The sequence below is a fragment of the Procambarus clarkii genome, chromosome 49 (assembly GCF_040958095.1).
Source record: "Procambarus clarkii isolate CNS0578487 chromosome 49, FALCON_Pclarkii_2.0, whole genome shotgun sequence".
NCBI lineage: Eukaryota > Metazoa > Arthropoda > Malacostraca > Decapoda > Cambaridae > Procambarus > Procambarus clarkii.
The window spans coordinates 2,692,335-2,711,504 of NC_091198.1; the positions used below are offsets into that span (position 1 = coordinate 2,692,335).

The 19,170-nt window shown below is 45.6% G+C and overlaps 1 protein-coding gene across 1 annotated transcript; it reads right to left on the reverse strand.

Annotated features, from left to right (window-relative positions):
* Nucleotides 1–18,090: 18,090 nt before the first annotated feature.
* On the reverse strand, nucleotides 18,091–18,969 carry LOC138351257 (uncharacterized). Its single transcript, XM_069302886.1, has one exon. It carries the CDS (start codon nucleotides 18,967–18,969, stop codon nucleotides 18,091–18,093), a length of 879 nt encoding a protein of 292 aa, XP_069158987.1.
* Nucleotides 18,970–19,170: the final 201 nt, after the last annotated feature.

Consider the following 19,170-nt stretch of genomic DNA (forward strand, 5'->3'; position numbering starts at 1 on the left):
GAGCAATAGTTATGCTCAAGGTAACTCACCGTAGCCCTGCGGGTCTTCCCTCGATCCTCACGGCGCCACTGCACGCCAGGAGAGTCTCCCAGTCAATCTTAACGGCCTCTTATTAAGAAAGAGTGAGAACACGACTCGTTCACATCGACTGTCGTGTGCCCTCCCCAACAATAGGGCTCTACGGTTATCCACAAGATCGCCAACTGGTGTTTTTAGGTGGCCAGTAACACCATCAGTGGACTGGTGTATTTAGTGGTAGCCTTGGCAAGGTCACACTCAAAGATCAGGAATCAGGCAGGTACTTATTGTTATCACTCTATGTTTACCAGTATAATATAGCCACAAGATCAATGGAGGGGATGATAAAAACACAAAGAGAGTTTTGTATTTTACTTAAAATGTATGAAAGATGTCACAAGGCCACACAATAATCGATAAATCAACTGATCCTGACTCGGCCAGTAATTCCCACGGATATTATGCGATCACTAGAGGGCAACACTCTCCCCTCCTCATCAAGTGTCAAGAACAGCTGATCGCAATGGCCTCTCCGCGCGAACTTGGCTTGTTTTCTAGATTCACGCGCGCTGTTTCTTTAAACTTTCCAATATTACTAGAAACTCGCACACTCGATATTGGCACAAATAAACCGTATTACTCAGTTACACTGTACTCAGGCTCAAACAGTCTTTTCTACAATCAATGCTATAATGATTCACTGTAATGGCTTCACATTGTTCTTCACTCAACCATATATTATGAAATATTAACACTGGAGTTTTCAATACTTTCTCTCGTGGGCGATAACGCAATAATTCACTGTACTCACAAATGATTATTCACTGAATGAACATAGACATATATATGGTATATAAATCAATCATCAATACATGGAAAATAAATAGTTTCTGGGCACATAGCCTAACCTCCAAATACTGGCATAATCTTATATATAATTCACCACTATATGTTCATATCAAAATCTATAGAAAGATATACACAACACAGTAAATTTATCACTGGTTCCTGGTGCCTGTACACACCAATAATCAACATGAATATTACAAGTACTCTTGATAGTACTGTCTAGCACACTGGTGCTTTACCGTGACATGGGTGAGACTTGCTCACGACATATAAAATCCTCAGGCTAGATAATATAGCCGAATAATATAGCTAACTAAAGGGGAATGGGGAGGGAACTAGAAACACCTACTTCACCCTATCCTCCGATGAGAGTCGAGATGTAGCTCCTGGTCCTCGTGTCGGGAACGCCCCCACACTACACGTCGTCGTGTCCTACCAGAGCCTCTCGTCGTCCCACCGTTTAGCGCGTCGTCTCCGTGCCTCCTCACTGCAGGTCCGTCCTCCTTCTTGACTTCTTGAAGGTTGGAGTCGGTCTCCTGGCCGTTGTCTTCTCCCAGCAACGGCTGTCGCCTACGTCTCAGCTACAGTCGTCCGGTTTCCCCGAATAGTCCTCTCTTCCTCAGCTACCCAGTGGCTCTGTCAGCCACTACGCTGTCACGAACTGGTGAATTGCCACAGACGTCAACATACGTCACTGCACGGCTTCACTGCTACTGGCACAGAACCTGACTGGAGCACTTGTTGCTCAAATAACCGTCAATTCCCTCTTCTGGTTCAACACATGAACTAGGGAAGACTTCTCAGAGTACTGGCGGACTTCAGGTGACGCGTAAATCCACGGTAGTGGGAAACAGCTGTCCGACAGACAGGACCACTCGTCGCACGTCCGACCTCTATGACGTGTCGTGTCTGACTGCTGGCGCCAGCTTGGCGCGCTGGCCGGACCCCCTTCCTTCGTGACGTCACTTTTACTATGGGAGGTTTTCATTGGCTCCCGGTGCCACACTGCTGCCGGTGACCAATCCGGTGCCACTGACGTCACACGGTTTTGGCGGGAGATCAGGGAGGTAAGCGCCATCTTGGCTCCCTAAAGGGCCTATACCACAGGCCAAAATATAACTATTTCACAAATTTCTCGGCTCTCCGAGAACACTTCACTCTCTCCCATGTATCAAATTGTAGCCTGCAACGTAGAGAACGCTTGGGAAAAGTAGACATGACTCTTACTGCAGGCGTGGGAGAATTACAAGAGGGGGAACTCCGTCACAGCCTTCAGCCTGAAGTCTCCAAAGGAATTTGTTGACTTACTGCGGGGCACACGGGCCACAGGGATAAGAGCCTCGTTGGACGTAGAATTGCTGTTCACTAACGTACCAGTGGACGAGACAATCGGGACTGTACTCCTCTTGACATACCAGAAAATATCCTAAGGAAACTACTCCAAGCTTGTACTAAAGAGGCACCCTTCTTGAGCCCGGATGGGCACATGTATAAGCAAGTAGATGGGGTCGCCATGGGTTCTCCCCTAGGTGTCCTGTTTGCAAACTTCTACATGGGTACCATGGAGCAAACAGTCTTAGTCGACATGAACATGAAACTGGCCATATACTGCAGGTATGTTGACGACATTTTTACACAGGTACCTGATGTCAGACATCTGCAGGAGTTGAAGGAGGCATTTGAGCGGAGTTCCGTGCTGCGTTTCACTTACTAGATGGAAAAGGATGGGAAGCTGCCCTTTCTAGATGTAACAGTCATGGAAAAGAGCGGAGGTTTCCACACTGCAGTCTACACTAAGGAAACGAACATAGGAATGTGCCTAAATGCCAAAAGCGACTGCCCAGATAGGTACAAGAGGAGTGTTGTTAACGCATATGTCGACCGTGCTCTCAGCCACAGCTCAGAATGGAAGCAAGTCGACGAAGAACTCTGTAGGGTAAGGCAGGTCCTAGTCAACAACGGCTTCTCCAATGGTTTCGTCGAAGACATCATAAGAAGGAAAGTGAAACGCCATGCAACCTCTGAAGAGACAACCAACACAACACCTATACCCCCTATTAGACTATTTTACAGGAACTTTTTTTCCACAGCTCATAAAACGGAGGAAAGGGTCCTGAAAGATATTGTTAATAGAAACGTTATCCCTACAGACAAAAATCAGAGGATACAACTGACGATTTACTATAAAACCAGAAAAACGGCCAGCCTACTCATGAGAAACTCTCCAGACACAAAACAGAACGCTTTAAAAGAGACTAACGTCGTCTATGCCTTCAAATGCCCTCTTGGGGACTGTAAGTTCCAAAAAACCCAGTATATAGGCAAGACAACAACATCTCTTTCTTGGCGTTTAACGATGCATAAGCAACAGGGCTCCATTAAGGAACATATAATCTCTTCCCACAACCAAACCATCGCCAGAGAAATCCTAGTAAACAACACAGAAATCTTCGATAGATACAGCGATAGCAGGCGGCTTGACGTTTGCGAGGCATTACACATCAAGAAGTCAACACCAGCAATCAACAGCCAATTAATGCACAACTATATTCTACCCACCTCAAGACTCCGCTCCAATATAGAAGCATCAAGAAATATGGACCAATAGGCTTTCTACAATCACTTCTATTCAATACCCATTGTTTCATGTTCTGGCTTGTGTTGATGAAATTAATACCTTATTAAATACCACCTCACCCCATCCACCTCACTCAAATGTAGATATAAACAAAATCGGAGATGTGCAAGTTCTATTCATTTGTGTATGTGTTAACTAAAGTCTTTGAAAATGTAATAAGTTTTACGAAACGCGCTCAAGTGTCGCGTCAGACTAGAAATAAAAATGAATTTTGGAGAATTGATTTTTGAATTACCTCCAACAGTGAAAAGAAATGTACGAAAGATTGAGAAAATTCGTGTTAGAATTATTAATCTTACTTTTTCAGTCATATTTAATAATATATGTCTACAGGAAAGACTGCTACCAAAATATACTAATATATATGTATATATATATGTATATATATATAACTGAAAACTCACACCCCAGAAGTGACTCGAACCCATACTCCCACAACTGGTATGTACAGGGACGCCTTAATCCGCTTGACCATCACGACCGGACATAAGGAAGTGATAGCCGAGGCTATATGAACCACTTCCCCGCCGGCACTCGGATGGTAATCTTGGGCATAGCATTTTATCAAATCACCTCATTCTTTGGGGCACACGTGAGGAACACAAATGCAAACAAGCCTGAATGGTCCCCAGGACTATATACAACTGAAAACTCACACCCCAGAAGTGACTCGAACCCATACTCCCACAACTGGTATGTACAGGGACGCCTTAATCCGCTTGACCATCACGACCGGACATAAGGAAGTGATAGCCGAGGCTATATGAACCACTTCCCCGCCGGCACTCGGATGGTAATCTTGGGCATAGCATTTTATCAAATCACCTCATTCTTTGGGGCACACGTGAGGAACACAAATGCAAACAAGCCTGAATGGTCCCCAGGACTATATACAACTGAAAACTCACACCCCAGAAGTGACTCGAACCCATACTCCCACAACTGGTATGTACAGGGACGCCTTAATCCGCTTGACCATCACGACCGGACATAAGGAAGTGATAGCCGAGGCTATATGAACCACTTCCCCGCCGGCACTCGGATGGTAATCTTGGGCATAGCATTTTATCAAATCACCTCATTCTTTGGGGCACACGTGAGGAACACAAATGCAAACAAGCCTGAATGGTCCCCAGGACTATATACAACTGAAAACTCACACCCCAGAAGTGACTCGAACCCATACTCCCACAACTGGTATGTACAGGGACGCCTTAATCCGCTTGACCATCACGACCGGACATAAGGAAGTGATAGCCGAGGCTATATGAACCACTTCCCCGCCGGCACTCGGATGGTAATCTTGGGCATAGCATTTTATCAAATCACCTCATTCTTTGGGGCACACGTGAGGAACACAAATGCAAACAAGCCTGAATGGTCCCCAGGACTATATACAACTGAAAACTCACACCCCAGAAGTGACTCGAACCCATACTCCCACAACTGGTATGTACAGGGACGCCTTAATCCGCTTGACCATCACGACCGGACATAAGGAAGTGATAGCCGAGGCTATATGAACCACTTCCCCGCCGGCACTCGGATGGTAATCTTGGGCATAGCATTTTATCAAATCACCTCATTCTTTGGGGCACACGTGAGGAACACAAATGCAAACAAGCCTGAATGGTCCCCAGGACTATATACAACTGAAAACTCACCCCCCAGAAGTGACTCGAACCCATACTCCCACAACTGGTATGTACAGGGACGCCTTAATCCGCTTGACCATCACGACCGGACATAAGGAAGTGATAGCCGAGGCTATATGAACCACTTCCCCGCCGGCACTCGGATGGTAATCTTGGGCATAGCATTTTATCAAATCACCTCATTCTTTGGGGCACACGTGAGGAACACAAATGCAAACAAGCCTGAATGGTCCCCAGGACTATATACAACTGAAAACTCACACCCCAGAAGTGACTCGAACCCATACTCCCACAACTGGTATGTACAGGGACGCCTTAATCCGCTTGACCATCACGACCGGACATAAGGAAGTGATAGCCGAGGCTATATGAACCACTTCCCCGCCGGCACTCGGATGGTAATCTTGGGCATAGCATTTTATCAAATCACCTCATTCTTTGGGGCACACGTGAGGAACACAAATGCAAACAAGCCTGAATGGTTCCCAGGACTATATACAACTGAAAACTCTGGGGTGTGAATTTTCAGTTGTATATAGTCCTGGGGACCATTCAGGCTTGTTTGCATTTGTGTTCCTCACGTGTGCCCCAAAGAATGAGGTGATTTGATAAAATGCTATGCCCAAGATTACCATCCGAGTGCCGGCGGGGAAGTGGTTCATATAGCCTCGGCTATCACTTCCTTATGTCCGGTCGTGATGGTCAAGCGGATTAAGGCGTCCCTGTACATACCAGTTGTGGGAGTATGGGTTCGAGTCACTTCTGGGGTGTGAGTTTTCAGTTGTATATAGTCCTGGGGACCATTCAGGCTTGTTTGCATTTGTGTTCCTCACGTGTGCCCCAAAGAATGAGGTGATTTGATAAAATGCTATGCCCAAGATTACCATCCGAGTGCCGGCGGGGAAGTGGTTCATATAGCCTCGGCTATCACTTCCTTATGTCCGGTCGTGATGGTCAAGCGGATTAAGGCGTCCCTGTACATACCAGTTGTGGGAGTATGGGTTCGAGTCACTTCTGGGGTGTGAGTTTTCAGTTGTATATAGTCCTGGGGACCATTCAGGCTTGTTTGCATTTGTGTTCCTCACGTGTGCCCCAAAGAATGAGGTGATTTGATAAAATGCTATGCCCAAGATTACCATCCGAGTGCCGGCGGGGAAGTGGTTCATATAGCCTCGGCTATCACTTCCTTATGTCCGGTCGTGATGGTCAAGCGGATTAAGGCGTCCCTGTACATACCAGTTGTGGGAGTATGGGTTCGAGTCACTTCTGGGGTGTGAGTTTTCAGTTGTATATAGTCCTGGGGACCATTCAGGCTTGTTTGCATTTGTGTTCCTCACGTGTGCCCCAAAGAATGAGGTGATTTGATAAAATGCTATGCCCAAGATTACCATCCGAGTGCCGGCGGGGAAGTGGTTCATATAGCCTCGGCTATCACTTCCTTATGTCCGGTCGTGATGGTCAAGCGGATTAAGGCGTCCCTGTACATACCAGTTGTGGGAGTATGGGTTCGAGTCACTTCTGGGGTGTGAGTTTTCAGTTGTATATAGTCCTGGGGACCATTCAGGCTTGTTTGCATTTGTGTTCCTCACGTGTGCCCCAAAGAATGAGGTGATTTGATAAAATGCTATGCCCAAGATTACCATCCGAGTGCCGGCGGGGAAGTGGTTCATATAGCCTCGGCTATCACTTCCTTATGTCCGGTCGTGATGGTCAAGCGGATTAAGGCGTCCCTGTACATACCAGTTGTGGGAGTATGGGTTCGAGTCACTTCTGGGGTGTGAGTTTTCAGTTGTATATAGTCCTGGGGACCATTCAGGCTTGTTTGCATTTGTGTTCCTCACGTGTGCCCCAAAGAATGAGGTGATTTGATAAAATGCTATGCCCAAGATTACCATCCGAGTGCCGGCGGGGAAGTGGTTCATATAGCCTCGGCTATCACTTCCTTATGTCCGGTCGTGATGGTCAAGCGGATGAAGGCGTCCCTGTACATACCAGTTGTGGGAGTATGGGTTCGAGTCACTTCTGGGGTGTGAGTTTTCAGTTGTATATAGTCCTGGGGACCATTCAGGCTTGTTTGCATTTGTGTTCCTCACGTGTGCCCCAAAGAATGAGGTGATTTGATAAAATGCTATGCCCAAGATTACCATCCGAGTGCCGGCGGGGAAGTGGTTCATATAGCCTCGGCTATCACTTCCTTATGTCCGGTCGTGATGGTCAAGCGGATTAAGGCGTCCCTGTACATACCAGTTGTGGGAGTATGGGTTCGAGTCACTTCTGGGGTGTGAGTTTTCAGTTGTATATAGTCCTGGGGACCATTCAGGCTTGTTTGCATTTGTGTTCCTCACGTGTGCCCCAAAGAATGAGGTGATTTGATAAAATGCTATGCCCAAGATTACCATCCGAGTGCCGGCGGGGAAGTGGTTCATATAGCCTCGGCTATCACTTCCTTATGTCCGGTCGTGATGGTCAAGCGGATTAAGGCGTCCCTGTACATACCAGTTGTGGGAGTATGGGTTCGAGTCACTTCTGGGGTGTGAGTTTTCAGTTGTATATAGTCCTGGGGACCATTCAGGCTTGTTTGCATTTGTGTTCCTCACGTGTGCCCCAAAGAATGAGGTGATTTGATAAAATGCTATGCCCAAGATTACCATCCGAGTGCCGGCGGGGAAGTGGTTCATATAGCCTCGGCTATCACTTCCTTATGTCCGGTCGTGATGGTCAAGCGGATTAAGGCGTCCCTGTACATACCAGTTGTGGGAGTATGGGTTCGAGTCACTTCTGGGGTGTGAGTTTTCAGTTGTATATAGTCCTGGGGACCATTCAGGCTTGTTTGCATTTGTGTTCCTCACGTGTGCCCCAAAGAATGAGGTGATTTGATAAAATGCTATGCCCAAGATTACCATCCGAGTGCCGGCGGGGAAGTGGTTCATATAGCCTCGGCTATCACTTCCTTATGTCCGGTCGTGATGGTCAAGCGGATTAAGGCGTCCCTGTACATACCAGTTGTGGGAGTATGGGTTCGAGTCACTTCTGGGGTGTGAGTTTTCAGTTGTATATAGTCCTGGGGACCATTCAGGCTTGTTTGCACACGTATATATATATGTATATATATATATATATATATATATATATATATATATATATATATATATATATATATATACTCTTGCTGAGAATATATATATATGCAAGAGAATATATGTATACATATATATTCTCTTGCTGATAGTGCAATATTGTCTTATGAGACTTGACCTACTTGGTGAGGTTGGGGGCAAAGGTGGTGAGACAGAAATTAAGCTTCCATTTGATAGGCAGATGACAGAGTCCTGATGGTATTGGAATGCAACCTGACTACAATAGTACAGAGTGTAGGATTCATATTATTATTCGTGTATATGTATTGTACATGTTCCTTGTCCAGTAAATGTATTCAAATTTTCCGGTGTTTGCCCTAGTCCTAGTGAGGCTTCCCAGAAAGTCGGAAAGAGAGAGAGAGATAGAAAGAACCAAGAACCATAGATGTGGACCGGGTAGTGCAGAGTAATATCAAAGAAAAGGGGATTGAGGAGATCATAACACATAAGGAGAGAGTGGGGAGTCACGGCGGCTCGAGTGGGTGTGTGCATGTGACAACGAGGCTAGTGTTGGAGCTTCATCCCCTAAAAAATTGTAATGCTGAGCCCCTCTCCAAGTGCCAGAAGCGCCCAGGGTGATCTGGTAAAAATAAGCACTCTGTGGAATTTTGGGTTGGTTGTCCGAAAGGAAGGACGATCACCATCACCAACAACAACATCATAATAAAATTGGGGGCCTGTCCAGGAGCGTGAACTGACATACCCAAACCCTGTCCGAGAGTGGATTGGTACACCCCTTGTGGATATAGATAAACTGTGAGACCGCAGGTGTAGATTCTCTCTCTCGGGAAGACTCACAGGACAAGATGAATAAGGTGCAAGCTTTGTGGAGTCAGGCAAGCATGACGACTTGGAAGGTTGCACCAGGGAACAGTTGAAACATATGCCGGAAAAATGTGACATCAGGTTGAAAGCATCTAAAGTAGCTGGGATAAAGGATGAGATCCTAAGGCAGTTGAGAGCCAAGAGTGAAGCGGCAGATCAAGGAGCTCAGAAAGAAGCTGAAAGTGGAAAGGAGGATGATGGGCAGGATGAAGTGAGATCCCATGGATCGAGTAGGAGCAATAGGAGTAGCCGCAGTAGCAGGAACAGGAGTTTGGAAAGGTTCCAGTTAGAGCTCCAGATGCAGCAACAACGAAAGGACAATGAAAGACAGTTCCAACTGGAGAAATTGAAATTAGAACTTCAGAAGAAAAATGAAGTAGAGAAGGAAAAAGAGAAAACCAAAGTAAGAGAACTGGAGTTGGAACAGGAGAAAGAAAAAGAGAAAGCAAGACTAGAGGTGGAGAAAGAAAAAGAGAAAGCAAGACTAGAGGTGGAGAAAGAAAAAGAGTTTGCAAGACTAGAGTTGGAGAAAGAAAAAGCCCAGGTCGAAAGGGAAAAAGAGAGAACAAAACAAATGCAGATAGAAGCGAATAGAACATTGGCTGAGCAAAGGATCGAACATGGGTTGCCGGAGAGCACCATCCAGGTATCACACCCACCAGATAATAGGGTTAAGGAAAAGGACATTTCTCTGTTTGTACCCGAAGAGGCAGAGAGCTTCTTCGAGCATTTTGAAAAAGTAGCCAGCATCAAAGAGTGGCCACAGGAAGACTGGGTCCAACTGAAACAGTTAAGATTGACCGGTGCAGACAGGGAGGCATACACCCAATTGTCACTGGAAAAATGCCAGGATTATGCCACAGTAAACAGCAGCATACTGCACTCATTTCAGCTAACCCCAGAAGCTTCCAGGAAACGCTTCAGAGAGATGATGAAGGTTGGAGCCTGTACGTTTGCTGAGACAGCAAGAGATCTGGAGAGACGATTCCAGAAGTGGACTGAGGCTGCCGGAGTTGAATCAAATGCTGACCTAAAGCAATTGATGGTCATGCAAAAGTTCTTAGAAATGATGCACCCTGAGACAAAGCTCAAGATCCAAGAGGTGGAGTTAGGGATGTGAAAGATGCCGCAGATAGGGCGGATATGATCACTGAAGCATACACGAGCTTAAGGGAGAACAGAGTGAAGAACGAGACGCAGCAATGGAAGACCCTGTGGAGTCTGGGGAGGAAGAAGTTTTGGGGGACGGACAAGCAGACCAGCTAAGTTTTAGGCCCCAGGAAGGAAAATTGCCGAGTCCGCCTGCTGGAGGTAAGCAGGAAAATAAAAATGTGCAGAGGAGACAAGAGTCCAGTGAAGCTCCACAGAGTACGAGTAGTACGCCTGAGGAACTCCAATACGTGTGGGCAGAGTCAGAGCCACTTCGGGGCGTATAGGAGAGATTTCTCCCAGATGAGGTGCTACAAGTGCAACAGATTAGGTCATATGATGCGAGATTGTCGGCAGGGCAAGAGAGTCGTGACCCTGACCATGTGTGATCCCCGAAAGAAGTACGTTGATCTACAACAATACAAACCACAGAAGGTAGATTTGATGAACGAGCGGTATAGGCTGTTCGTTAGTAAAGGTTGGGCTGGTATAGAGGGTCAACCCGAGGTGGAGGTTAGTATCCTTAGGGATACTGGAGCCAATCAGAGTTTGATTCTGAGAGGCCTAATCGGAGACGACCGACTGTTAGCTAACAATAAGAGGATAAAGGTACATGGGTTGTTGTCTAAGAGCGACATGCCCGTGTGTGCTGTCCAGTTGAAGTCAGATTATTTGTCGGCGCAGGTGATGTTGGGAGTGTGCCCAACATACCTGTTCCAGGAGTCAAAGTGATCCTGGGGTACGACTTGTGTGGGTCCAAGGTGTTGCCAGAGCTGAAATTAAAAGCTGTGCCAGAGGAGTACCAGAAGGACCATGGTACGAGTGGAACACAGGACAAAGTAGATCTAGCCAGCATCCTCGAAGATGAAACAGAGGACAGTCAAGTCAATGTATACCCGGCCTATGTAGTGGCGGAGTCGGAAGTAGCCGCCGAGGATGACACTGAAGATGATGAGGCAGTGTCGACTCCACCAAGAGAGGAGAGCAACATGGACATGTCTTGGCTGTTCGGTGAAGGTCCAGCTCAGAAGGATGAGGATTCGAGGAGACAGGAAGTGAAGATGACCCTACCTGAAAGATTCAACGTGAACCGAGCGGACCTGAGTAGGGCACAGAAAGAGGAGTTTATAGATCTAATCAGAGAGGCGAAAGGGGAAAACTCATGTCCTGAGGCCCCCTTATATTAATACTTAGACAAGGACGTACTAATGAGGAAGTGGCGACCGGATAAGGCCGGCGCAGATAAGGTATGATTAGAGAAGCACCAAGTGTTAGTGCCGAAGGAGTTTAGGGCGGCAGTGCTAGAATTAGTCCACTCTGTAGATATGGCAGGGCACTTAGGGGTGACGAAGACCTTAAATAAGATGCAGGAGCACTTCTATTGGCCGAACGTGTGGAAGGATGTGAAGAGGTATTGTAGGACATGTTTGGCATGCCAACGTGCAGGTAAGCCGGCTCCGGTTATACCGAAGGCACCTTTAAAGCCCATACCGGCGTTTGGTGAACCTTTTGAGAGGGTCTTGATAGACTGTGTAGGTCCGTTGCCAAGGTCCAGAAAAGGACACGAGTATTTACTGACCATAATGTGCACAGCCACACGTTTCCCTGAAGCGATCCCCCTGAGAAGAGTGACGTCAAGAGCCGTTCTGGATAGACTACAGAACTACATTGCGTGGGAAGGCTTGCCCAAGGTTATCCAGACGACCAGGAAAGCGTCTTCCAGTCGAAGTTGTTTAGGGAAACTGTAAAACGATGGAGGATAGAGCAAGTGCACTCGTCATCATATCACCCTCAGTCGCAAGGAGTGTTAGAGCGTTTCATGGAACGCTGAAGAGTTTGTTGTGAATATACTGCGCTGAGGAAGGGAGTAAGTGGGACGAGGCATTACCATCCGTGTTGTTCGCCATCAGGGATGCGGTAGTAGAATCGCTCGGATTCACACCATTCCAGCTGGTGTGCGGACACTCAGTGAGGAGCTCAGTGGGTGTGCTGAAGGAGCAACTCACTGAGGATTGGCAGAAGGTGGATGTCGGACATTATGTAAAAACTTTTAGAGAGCTACTCTCTAGGGCCAGAGATTTGGCCAAGGAAAATTTGAGAAGGTCCCAGGTAGAGATGGTGGGATATCACGACAGGAAGGCGAGGGACAGGAGATTTCAGGAAAGAGATCAGGTTTAGTCCTCCTACCGGTGAAAGGAAGTATATACGAGTTGAGATTTTGTGGACCATATACCATCCAGAAGGCACTAGGGGATGTGAATTATGTAATACATAGGCCAGATCGTCCGAGGAAGTCACAGGTTTGCCACGTGAACATGATAAAGAAGTACTATGATAGAGATAAGCCTTTAGGCGAAGAAGAACAGATGGAAACCCCGTCGCAGACGACTGTGCTTTGTGTGGGAGACGGCAAAGGAATAGAGGAGAAGAACTGTAAGTTGGAGAGGGCCGATGGTGCGAAGATATCAAATACGGAAAGCCTTGCCAAAATAGGTGAACGTCTGGGTCATTTGGAGGATGACCAACGCCAGGAACTGGTGAAGATCCTCCGGAGGAATGAGGAATAAGTCGTTATTCACGGACGTGCCCAGAAGACACCGCAGAACGGTGCACGAACGGTGTAGGGAGTGCTGAGCCCATCAAGCAGTACCCTTACAGAGTTAACCCAGAGAAAGCAGCGGAGATGAGGGCAGAGGTAAAGTATCTGCTAGATAACGACTTGGCAGAGGTTAGCGACAGTGACTGGAGTTCGCCGTGCCTCCTCGTGAAGAAGAGTGATGGCACGTACCGGTTCTGCACTGATTACTGGAAAGTGAATGCAGTCAGTCGGTGACTCGTTCCTGATACCACGCATAGATGACTGCATAGATCGGTTTGGGAGTGCGCGCTATGTCTCGAAAATAGACCTGCTGAAGGGATACTACCAGATTCCCCTGTCCGAGGAAGCCAGGAGGGTCTCAGCGATCACGACACCCTATGGTTTGTATTAATATAAAGTGGTGCCGTTCAGAATGAAGAATAGTGGTAGCTGTTTCCAACATTTAATGAATCAGGTATTACAAGGCGCAAACGGATGTGCAGTGTACATCGATGATATCGTAGTGTTCGCTGATTCCTGAAAGGATCACATGGATCAACTTTTAGATTTGTTCGATCGATTGGAGAGGGTCAACATGATGGTCAGCTTAGCAAAAAGCGAGTTAGGGAGAGCCCGCCTGGAGTACCTTGGATATATAGTAGGGCAAGGCGAGGTTGGTCCAGTAAGAACAAAGGTAGAGACTATCGACAACTTCCCGGTGCCCAGGAGTAAGAAAGAGTTGTTGAGATACCTCGGTATGATTGGATATTACCGTAAGTTCTGCGAAAATTTCTCTACCGTAGCCGCTCCTATGATGAGTTTGCTATTAAAGAGCAAGAAGTGGGAATGGAATGGAACAGCGCAAGAAGCATTTGAAAAGACCAAAAGACTGTTGACCGAGGCGCCTGTACTAGTGTCGCCAAACTTTGAAGCGCTGTTTACGCTATTTGTAAATGCCAGTGATATAGGGGCTGGTGCTGTATTGATGCAGCCGAGTGATGGAATTTATCGCCCCGTGTCCTTCTCGAAGAAGTTCGTTAAGCACCAGAGGTCGTACAGTACGGTCGAAAAAGAGACTTTGGCCCTGGTGATGACATTGAAACATTTTGAAGTGTATGTCAGTGGGGGAGGACACGCAGTGATGGTGTATATAGACCATATCCCCCTAGTTTTCCTGAGAAAAATGAAGCATGCAAACCAGAGGTTATTCAGGTGGTTTTTATTGCTCCATGAGTATGACCTGGTGATAAAACACATAAGAGGCAGAGACAATGTAGTGGCTGATGCGTTATCCCAAACCTAACCACTGGAATAATTTTAAAAAACAAAGGGGAGCGAGTGTTATGATCCCAGGTAGCTGAGAAACGAGTCTTCCCTTTGAGAATTATTCTATCAGGCCTGACCTGACTAGAAGGTTAAAGAAATACAGACATGGAGATACATATGTGAAATAATTGGGAAAATTTGAGAAATAGTTTAAGAGTATGGTCAGTGATCAAGAATATAAGTAAATAACTTAACATAAGATGTGTAGAGGTTGCTAGAAGTGTGAGGCTCGATTCTGGAGGGCTTTGATCCCCACTTGAGCTCCAGACATCGTGAGGGGAAGCCGCGCTCCGCGTGAGCTCCTGTTAGAGAGGAACTCCTAGTTGATATACCTTCAAGAGGAAGGAAGTGTGCAGACGTTTCAGCTGTGAAATCGAGCTGGGAACGTGTGGTTTCAAGTCCTGGACGGCAAGGAGAGTTTGTAAAGCCACCCAAAAACATGTTCAAGGGCAGCAGTGTGTGCGCCCTGGTCGGGCGTCATCGAAGAGCGCCCTGCAGGAGACCTTATTGTGGTAAGCGCAATTTTAACTAGTTTAAAGTGATTGCCAATAGTTGATCGTGTGCCCAGCGATCGTAGCAAGTGTCTGTTGATATGTTAGGCATGTTTTGATAAGGCAGAAGGCCTAAATAAGAGAGTAAAGATGGAGGAACGTCCTGGTGGGCGGAGCGACATCCATCCACTCCGATGCTGGAGGGCAACTGAGGGCCGGCCGCCAGCTCCCTTGCTGGCCGCCTGGCCAGGCGGAGGACGGACCAACCCAAACGGGGGAGTCCACACTCACAGTATGTAGAAAGCAGAGAGATGTTTGGTACAAACATTATTTGTGTGGTTTATTTTGTTTGTGTTTATATTTTAAACATTGGCATATGGATGGGTTGCAGGTTTGTCTGGGGAAGGAGTTACTGAGAACTTTGAAGCCAGCAGAGAGGGAGTAGTTGAAGAGACTCCAAGGTTGTAGAAGGTACTGAGCTGTGTGGAAGAGCAGCCATACAGTGAGTAGCAGTACCACAAGCTGTGGGAAGAGGAGCAGTGGAATGAAGTTTCGCAAGTTTCTGTGATACCAGTGGAGAAGCACCATTGTTGCTCAAGGAAGACTTCATGGTGTAACAGCCAGGAGAGCTGTGGAGGATCCTGGTAGACGATTCTAGGAAGAACCGGATGATGTCAGGGTAGTGAAGTTCCAGATGTGGAAGGGAAGTTCTTATTGACTACTTGAAGGGAGTTGGTAGAGTTTTTGTTTATCATTAGCGTGACAACCTAACACTCTACCATTTTTTTTTACCATTTTTGTGCCATGGAGTACTTATACTGAAGTATAGAGTTACAACCGTAGGCTGGATTACCTGCAGAGACATACATATATGTTCTAGGACTGATAGGGTGATTGATTGATCATTGTTGTTTATCAAGGAATGTTATGCTGATTTTTATGTTATTGCAGTCATCAGCAAGAGAATATATATATATATATATATATATATATATATATATATATATATATATATATATATATATATATATAATATATATATATATATATAATATATATATATATATAAATATATATATATATATATAAATATATATATATATATAAATATATATATATATATAAATATATATATATATATAAATATATATATATATATAAATATATATATATATATATATATATATATATATATATATATATATATATTTATATATATATATATATTATATATATATATATATATATTATATATATATATATATATTTATATATATATATATGTCGTACCTAGTAGCCAGAACGCACTTCTCAGCCTACTATGCAAGGCCCGATTTGCCTAATAAGCCAAGTTTTCCTGAACTAATATATTTTCTCAAATTTTTTTCTTATGAAATGATAAAGCTACCAATTTCATTATGTATGAGGTCATTTTTTTTTATTGGAGTTAAAATTAACGTAGATATATGACCGAACCTAACCAACCCTACCTAACCTAACCTAACCTATCTTTATAGGCTAGGTTACGCTAAGTAGCCGAAAAAGTTAGGTTAGGTTAGGTTAGGTAGGTTAGGTTGTCGAAAAACAATTAATTCATGAAAACTTGGCTTATTAGGCAAATTGGGCCTTGCATAGTAGGCTGAGAAGTGAGTTCTGGCTACTAGGTACGACATATATATATTTAAATATATATATATATTTATATATATATATATATATATATATATATATATATATATATATATATATATATATATATATATATATATATATATATTCTCTTGCTGATAGTGCATTATTGTCTTATGAGACTTGACTTACTTGGTGAGGTTGGGGGCATTGGTGGGGAAACAGAAATTAAGCTACCACTTGACAGGCAGATGACAGAGTCCTGATGGTATTGGAGTGCAACCTGACTACAATAGCATAGTGTAGGATTCATATTATTATACGTGTATATGTATTGTGCCTGTGCCTTGTCCAGTAAATGTATTCAAATTTGCCGGTGTTTGCACTTGTCCTGGTGAGGCTTCCCAGAAAGTAAGAAAGAGAGAGGGAGAAAGAAAGAACCAAGAACCATAGCTGTGGACAGAGTATTGCGGAGTAATATAAGAGAAAAGAGGATAGAGGAGATCATACAACATAACGAGAGAGTGGGGAGTCACTGCGGCTCGAGTGGGTGTGTGCATGTGACAACGAGGCTAGTTTTCGAGCCGCATCCCCTAAATTTGTGACGCTGAGCCCCTGCTCAAGTGCCAGAACGCCCAGGGTGATCTCCTGGAAATAATAAGCACTCTACGGAATTTTGGGTTGGTTGTCCGAAAGGAAGGACGACCACCAACAACAACAACATCATCATATGGCATACAAGCAAGTGTTGAAGAATACAAGCAAGTGTTGTGGTATATAAGCACATGTAGTGGTATACAAGCAGATGTAGTGTTAGAGGAGTACAAGCAGAGTTAGAGAAGTACAAGCAGGGTTAGAGGAGTACAAGCTGGGTTAGATGAGTACAAGCAGAGGTAGAGGAGTACAAGCAGAGTCAGAGGAGTACAAGCAGAGTTAGAGGAGTACAAGCAGAATTAGAGGAGTACATGCAGAGTTAGAGGAGTACAAGCAGGGTTAGAGGAGTACAAGCAGAGTTAGAGGAGTACAAGCAAAGTTAGAGGAGTACAAGCAGGGTTAGAGGACTACAAGCAGAGTTAGAGGAGTACATGCAGAGTTAGAGGAGTACAAGCAGGGTTAGAGGAGTACAAGCAGAATTAGAGGAGTACAAGCAGAGTTAGAGGAGTACAAACAGGGTTAGAGGAGTACAAACAGAGTCAGAGGAGTACAAGCATGGTTAGAGGAGTACAAGCAAGGTTAGAGGAGTACAAGCAGAGTCAGAGGATTACAAGCAGGGTTAGAGGAGTACAAGCAAGGTTAGAGGAGCGTAAGCAGAGTCAGAGGAGTACAAGCAAGGTTAAACGAGTACAAGCAGGGTTAGAGGAGTACAAGAAGGGTTAAAGGAGTACAAGCAGAGTCAGAGGAGTACAAGCAGCGTTAGAGGAGTACAAGAAGGGTTAGAGGAGTACAAGCAGAGTCAGAGGAGTACAAGCAAGGTTAGAGGAGTACAAGCAGGGTTAGAGGAGTACAAGCAGAGTTAGAGGAGTACAAACAGGGTTAGAGGAGTACAAACAGAGTTAGTGGAGTACAAGCAGGGTTAGAGTAGTACAAGCAGGGTTAGAGGACTACAAGCAGAGTTAGTGGAGTACAAGCAGGGTTAGAGTAGTACAAGCAGGGTTAGAGGACTACAAGCAGGCTGTGTGAGGTGTACTCACAGAGACGATGGTGGAGTAGTTGAGAGTGTACCATCCCTTCATGTCCAGGCGACCAAGCTCCTTCAGGTACCATATTATGCGGAATGTCTGTTGATAATTAATCGTTAGAAGTTGTGGTAGTCACACGATGGTGGTTGTTTTGGTTGTGGTTGTAGTAAAGCGTGGTGGTGGCAGGCCATCAGTAGTGGTGGTTGTGGTTGCAGAGAAGCGTGGTGTTGGCAGGCCCACAGTGGTGGTTGGGTATTGTGGTTGCAGAGAAGCGTGGTGGTGGCAGGCCCACAGTGGTGGTTGGGTATTGTGGTTGTTGTGAAGTGTGATGGTGGCAGGCCCACACTCGTGGTTGTAGTAAAGTGTGGTGGTGGCAGGCCAATAGTGGTGGTTGTTGTGGTGGAAGTAAACCATAACGGTGGCAGGCCAACAGTGGTGGTTGTTGTGGTTGTAGTGAAGTGTGGTGGTGGCAGGCCAACAGTGGCAGTTGTTGTGGTTGTAGTGAAGCGTGGTGGTGGCAGGTCAACAGTGGTGGTTGTTGTGGTTGTAGTGAAGCGTGGTGGTGGCAGGCCAACAGTGGCAGTTGTTGTGGTTGTAGTGAAGCGTGGTGGTGGCAGGTCAACAGTGGTGGTTGTTGTGGTTGTAGTGAAGCGTGGTGGTGGCAGGTCAACAGTGGTGGTTGTTGTGGTTGTAGTGAAGTGTGGTGGTGGCAGGCTAACAGTGGTGGTTGTTGTGGTTGTAGTGAAGCGTGGTGGTGGCAGGCCAACAGTGGCAGTTGTTTTGGTTGTAGTGAAGCGTGGTGGTGGCAGGCCAACAGTGGTGGTTGTTGTGGTTGTAGTGAAGTGTGGTGGTGGCAGGTCAACAGTGGTGGTTGTTGTGGTTGTAGTGAAGCGTGGTGGTGGCAGGTCAACAGTGGTGGTTGTTGTGGTTGTAGTGAAGCGTGGTGGTGGCAGGTCAACAATGGTGGGTAGTAGTAGAGAGGAAGGCGCAAACATGATTTTTTTTTAAATCACGTTTGTGTCACAGGGGTTCCGGGTCAAATATCCCATTTAGACTCTCGGGTTTCCTTATAATATTTTCCATTCCCGTTTGGGGGCTATTTGTCGCTGGACTGCAGGGAGATTCCAGGTAAATTTTTCAGAGTTATCGATCGATATTTTTCAAAGACCTTTTTCGGTTAAAGTGTTCATAAAAGT

Bases quoted from the DNA above. Each gene is read 5' to 3' on its own strand.
- LOC138351257 (XM_069302886.1), bottom strand. From the start codon at position 18,969: ATGTTTGCGCCTTCCTCTCTACTACTACCCACCATTGTTGACCTGCCA.